Source organism: Zingiber officinale, chromosome 8B (genome assembly GCF_018446385.1).
Source record: "Zingiber officinale cultivar Zhangliang chromosome 8B, Zo_v1.1, whole genome shotgun sequence".
Classification (NCBI taxonomy): domain Eukaryota; kingdom Viridiplantae; phylum Streptophyta; class Magnoliopsida; order Zingiberales; family Zingiberaceae; genus Zingiber; species Zingiber officinale.
In genome coordinates this window covers 111,503,235-111,509,605 of record NC_056001.1, presented here as the reverse complement: position 1 = coordinate 111,509,605, position 6,371 = coordinate 111,503,235, and the positions used below count along the sequence as shown (strand labels likewise).

The 6,371-nt window shown below is 36.7% G+C and overlaps 1 protein-coding gene across 1 annotated transcript; it reads left to right on the top strand.

Moving 5' to 3' along the window:
- The first annotated feature begins 3,980 nt into the window (after positions 1–3,980).
- On the top strand, positions 3,981–6,061 carry LOC122014193 (probable polygalacturonase At3g15720). The gene is made up of 5 exons (XM_042570370.1): positions 3,981–4,220; positions 4,545–4,697; positions 4,937–5,226; positions 5,299–5,530; positions 5,828–6,061. Exons 1-5 carry the CDS (start codon positions 3,981–3,983, stop codon positions 6,059–6,061), a joined length of 1,149 nt encoding a protein of 382 aa, XP_042426304.1.
- The last annotated feature ends 310 nt before the right edge of the window (positions 6,062–6,371 follow it).

Sequence of the window (6,371 nt, the reverse complement as noted above, 5' to 3'; positions counted from 1 at the left end):
GTACAACTAGGCACTGATGAGTTCAAATTCTCTATCCTCAAATTTCTATGTCTCTGTGTCCCTTATCGATCGGATGGATCAGATTATATCTCAAGGATGTTTTGCACATCACGAGGATGCTACACATATCTTAAGGATGTCATGATTCCTTAAGATGTAATTTGGTCCGTCCGATCAGTAAGGAACACGAACAGAGAAATTTAGGGACAGAAGATTTGAACTAAGCACTGATTTAGTCTCGAAATCATCAAGAGTTTCAATTAAAGTCAATTGAAGTTCCCCTTTAGTCTACTAGACTGTAAATGAGTTGCTCCACAAGATTTTTCTTGATTCAGAAAACATAGTTGATCGCTCACAACATGTTTATAAGGGGTGTTTGGTATGAGTATGGGAATGAGAATCGGAATGAGAATCATTGTATTGTGGAATGCGAATGGGTATGAGCATGAATATCACTCTTAAAAGCAATGTTTGGTTAGTTGCATACTTTCTATCGGAATAAATTAATATTTCCTTTTTTACCCTTAAAGGAAAATAAGAAAAAAAAATTAGATGTGAGAGAAAAATATGATGAAAGAGAATGATGAGAGAGAAAATGTGATAAGAAAGAATGAAGAGAGAGAAAGTGTGATAAGAAAGAATGAAGAGAGAGAAAGTGTGATGAGAGAAAATGAGAAAAAAGAGTGTGATAGAAGAGAGCATGATGAGAGATAAAATATGATGCGAGAGAAATTATGATGGGAGAGGATGAATAGATAAAAAATGTAATGAGAAAAAATGAGGGGAGAGAGAGTGTGTGATGAGAGAGATTGAGGAGAGAGAAAGTGTGATGAGAAAAAAAAAAGAGAACAGTGAGTGTGATGAGAGAGAAAGTATGATGAGAGAGAAAGTGTATTGAGGAAAAAAAGGAGGGAGTGTGACAAGAGAAATTGAGGAGAGAGAAAGTGTGATGAGAAAAAAAAAAAAGAGAAAAGAGAGTGTGATGGGAGAGATTGAGGAGAGAGAAAGTGTGATGAAAAAAGGAAGAGAGTGTGATGGAAGAGATTGAGGAGAGAGAAAGTGTAATGAGAAAAAAGAGGAAAGAGAGTGTGATAGGAGAGAGAAAGCGTGTGATAAAATGATGAGAGAGAACAAGGAGAGAGAAGTGATATGAAGAAAAAATAAATAAATAAATTTTGATATTTGATATTTAGGTCAAGGGTATTTTTGGAATAAGAGAATATTTTGATTGATGAAAATAGGGTAATGACTCATTGAAGGGGAGGTACATGAGAATGAGTTATTACCCAATTTCAAGGATTCATTCCCTTATTCCTATTCCTATAATCCAAACATTAACAATGACAATCAATGATTCTCATTCTCATTCCCCACTCCTATTCCCCTAAACCAAACGCCCCCTAATTCACTTTTTATACATGAGTTTTATACTTTTTTGGCCTAATTCACTTGTAATAAGAGTCTTTCATATTCCAAGTTACCACAATATAATTCAGAGCGACTGAATAAGATGGCATGACAGCGATAAGCTAATTGAATTATACATCTTATTTATGTTCGAAGATTAAGGATGGCAATAGGATGGGGTGGGATGGGAGTGGATTTATCATCTCCATTTCTATCTCATCCTTATTTTTTCAGATTTGGGAAATTTCTGAACCCGAACCCACGAGGATCAAATCTCCATCCCCACCTCCATTTCCGCCCCATCCCAAATTTATTTAATTAATTAATAAATAATAATAATAATAATAATATTATTATTATTATTATTAATATTTTTAAAAATTTTAATAATAATATCAACACTATTATTAATACTTAAAAACTCTTATTATTATTTATTAATATTAATAATAATAATATTCGGGATGAGGATAGAGATGGAGATAGTATTCCCATACCCACCCCGAACCCACTCCATCTCCGAAAAAATCGGAGATCCCCATTTTTAATTCGAATTTTTCTCGTATAATTCTGAATCCACGGAGAAAATTATCATCCCTATAAAGATACAGTTAGTGTGGAAAGTGCCTCTTATCAAGATGAAGAAGTATACGCGGGAGTCATTCCAAACGACTGAAAAGGATTTCTAGGCGATCAAAATACTTTCAAGCGACTGAAAGTATGATATGGGTGATCGGAGAGTGAAAATGAGCTAATAATGGTCATACAATTAATATTTCATCTAGGAGACCAAATAGACACTCCGATTCACTGGCATCTAAAAAACACTATACAAAGTGTGTGAAGGAGACATCATCACAACAACAACAATAACCATTTAATATGCTCCAAACCTTTGCTAAATCGCTCTACTTTCAATTAGAAGATCACAACTAAATTATCCCACGTAAAGTGCACCACACCATTATTATTCCTTCTTCATATTTAACATTGTTATTATAACAACTTTTTTTCTCATTTTTTTAAATGAGTTATCCCAAATGGTAAGTATAGAGATATGTGTTATCTGGAGTTCTAGATTTAAGCCCCTTAGTAACAAATAAATCCCCTCCCCAAATAAATTTCCCTTTGAGGAGTCTAAGGTGTTGTCTCAACAGTGAGACTTTTTATTAACATAATGGTATTGTACCTCTAAAAAATTCCTTAAGGATTTTTTGATATGAGGTCGTTTTGACTGTGGGGTCGGTCATTATAAAAAATTTATTCAGATAATTTTTATCCTTGGGGTTATAGTATTACGATAGGATATTCAGGTTATCACCTATGTACACTTCTCGATTTATCCTGATGGTCGGTGGACAAATTCTGTGGGACCAGATCGGTCATCTCGGATAGTAAATGAGACTAACTGATATTATTATTATTTTTTATTATTATAAATTAGATTAATTAAAAATATGATATTTATTTATTAAAAATAAATAAATAAATAAAAATGTGAAAAAGGCAAATTGAGTGGCGGGTATAATCGATCAAACTTTGCAGGATCAATTGATTAATAGTGGTTGTTAGATGCCGGCGCCATGCAACTTGATCGACGCCGCCCATCGCTTCCCTTTTCTCTCGCGCCTCCTACGCACTTCCCGCCTGACGCCCTTGCAGTTCCGGCAGTCCCACGCCTGCATGCTCAAGACCGGCCTCCACCTCCTCCCCTTCCCCGTCAGCAAGCTCCTCGCCGCCGCATCCTCCCTCGCCGAACCCGCCTACGCCCGCTCCATCTTCGACTGCATCGCCTCCCCCTGCCTTTTCCACCACACTGCAGTCCTTCGGAGCCTCTCCTCCTCCCCCGGCGCCCGCTCCGTGGCCGACGCTTTCGCCCTCTTCCGCTCCCCCACGCCTCCCCCGGCTTTCTCCTCTACGTCAACGTCAGGAACACCTTGATCCATCTCTACTGCCGCTGCGGCCGTGTTTCAGACGACGGACTCGATCCATCCGTTCGACGAAATGCCCCTTCGAAATGACAGAGTTATTTCATCGGGTAAGGTTATTTGATTCATTCTACATCTCACCGTGGAGCCACAGAGGGACGCTCCAGAGGAGCAAAATCATCTTCTCTGCTTCATTAATTGCTCACAATATTATTTTTATTGAATCAATTTTTACCACTCAAATAATTTGAAATATTAAATTTTCATTCGCCTAATAATTAAATAGTTATTCTAGTCCATATTCTTAAGACTAATTAGTTAGCAAAAACCAATTTCTAACAATTTAATGACTTGATTTTCTAAATGAAACTCAATTTCCTCGTAATTAAACTAATCAAAACTAATCAAAGTCTATACATAGAACGCTAAACTTCATCATCTTCTCTATATAAAGGAAGCTAAACATCTCTACCTTCACCACACAATCAATCTCTCTTCTTAATTAATTCACGTAATTCTCATAATTAATGGTGAGCGAGCATTTTAATCTACAAGTTAATTCTAATTAATTAAATTGTATACCAATGTGTGAATGCATGCATGCATGGATGTCTGAAACAGGATCAGCTCTCGCCTCTAACGTTAATGGCGATTCTCTTCCTTCTTCCTCCCATCGCTTTGCCTGCTACCTTCGACGTGATCAACTACGGTGCCATTGGAGACGGCAAAACAGACGATTCTCAGGCTTTTTTACGAGCATGGGCGGCGGTCTGCAAAGATGCATCAGCGACGCCCTCTGTTCTAAACATCGGATTCAAAACTTTCTTGATCAATGCTGTTCTTAACTTCATGGGCCCATGCAAGCCTTCCTCCATCACTGTCCAGGTATATATATATCTATATATAATTTATTCGTGAATATTATTTATGAATATTAATGAACTGTATCTATATTCAAAGTTATTTACTTAGTTTATAATAAGTTATTAAAAATAATTTTCAATTAAATTTTAATTGGCACAAATAAACTCCATTAACCCTCACGGGTTGATCTAGTTGGTATATATGTGTACGACTGGTCTAATTTATAGATCTTGGGATTAATTTTCAACGAGTGTAAAATACATCGCTAGGTATCTACTCTTCCTCGTGTAAAGGATCAGGATCGCTGTATTAGTAATATTTTGATTAATATATCTCTATGAACAGATAACTGGAGTTATAGTAGCCCCGGGTGATCTGAGGGCATGGAGAGGAAACAACGAGAATTGGCTTATTTTTTCTAGCGTCAACGGGTTGACTTTGGCAGGAACAGGAATCATAGATGGTAAAGGTCAAGCTTGGTGGGACAAGTGCCGAAGTGTAAATAAAATGGTAGTTAATCAATTAATTATTAATTTATTATATTTCACGTAAGCTTAATTTTAATTAAAAAATATATATAATATTGTAATTTCTTGTTTGTTTAATTTTCAGGGTTGCATACTTGGCCCGGCCGTAAGAATTTAATTATTTCACATGATTTTTATACTAATTTGTCTTAATTAATAAATAAGGCAAATTAAATTAATTTAATTTAATTTGTTGGCGCATACATGCAGCAAGTTTTGATGAACGGATGTAATAATTTGGTGGTGAAGGGTTTGAAGCTGGTGAACAGCCAACGATCGCATTTGGCCATCACCAACTGCAACGATGTTCTGTTGTCTCAACTCACCATCACTTCGCCGGGGGATAGCCCCAACACCGACGGCATCGACGTCTCCAACTCACGTCGAGTCCGGATCGAATGGTCCACCATCGCCACAGGCGATGACTGCATCGCCATCAACCGGGGCACCTACCAAATCAACATCACCGGGATCGCTTGCGGCCCCGGCCATGGCATAAGGTTCATAAACCTTAAACCCTAAACTCTAAGTCCTAAATTAAAACCCCAATCTTAAAATCACAAATTTTACAGCATAGGGAGCTTGGGAAAGGATAAAAGCTCGTCCGAGGAAGTGACGGATGTGATCGTGAAGCAGTGCAATTTTACGAGAACCATGAACGGCGTACGGATCAAGACATGGCAGGGCGGAGTGGGTTTTGCGAGTAGAATCATATTCGAAGACATCAACTTCATTTCTACCCGAAATCCTATCATCATCGATCAAACTTACTGTGACACGCCTTATGGATACTGCAAGAACGTGGTATATAAAAAAGATAAAACAGAATTATTAAAATTGACCTGATCAAATTATCAAATCAAATCATATTAGTATTTGGATTATTCTAATAATTCTGTTATAATCCAAATTTTATGTGCAAAATTATATAATTTTGTTATGCTATTTATCATATGGTGCTCATGTTGTTTGAATCAAGTTTACTTTTTATTTATTTTTTATAAAATTTTAAGGTTTAGTATTTAGGTTATATAAAATAAAAATGTATATATAATTGAACATATGATATTTAATTCTTCAAAAACATTGACATTTCTGCAGCCAGGTGCAGTGAAAGTGACAGGAGTGACGTACCAACGGATGCATGGCACATCGCCAGACCCGGTGGCTGTGACATTGACCTGCAGCCCTTTTGCTCCTTGCTCCGGCATTGTTATGAAGGAGGTGATGATCAGGAGAGACGACGGTGGCGCCACCTCCTCCTTTTGTAGCAACGCCTTGGGAGCCATCGGCAAAGAATGCCAGCCTAAAGTCAATTGCCTGACAACCACCTAATAATTAACTGATCATCGATATGTAAATAAAGTGATATAATTGTGCAGTGACGAGATTGAAGAACTACTGTATATTCCTTCTTAATGCAACTCGATCCAAAGAGATTGAATCTTCACAGTTTAGTTTCCTGATGAGGGTGAAATTCAAAAACCATATTATTGTCAAGAGAAAATTGACAAACTAAAAGTAAATTTTTAGTGATTGAGAAAACATGAAGTGTACAATGCATATGAAAGAGTTGATCAAATTAGTGAAAAAATGTGTTTCCAAAACAATCAATTTGTAAATTTAAGTCATTACCTATTTGTAT

Bases quoted from the DNA above. Each gene is read 5' to 3' on its own strand.
- LOC122014193 (XM_042570370.1), top strand. From the start codon at position 3,981: ATGGCGATTCTCTTCCTTCTTCCTCCCATCGCTTTGCCTGCTACCTTC. The intron at 4,221-4,544 runs GTATATATATAT...CTCTATGAACAG, and splicing joins CTTCCTCCATCACTGTCCAG to ATAACTGGAGTTATAGTAGC. The intron at 5,531-5,827 runs GTATATAAAAAA...ACATTTCTGCAG, and splicing joins ATGGATACTGCAAGAACGTG to CCAGGTGCAGTGAAAGTGAC.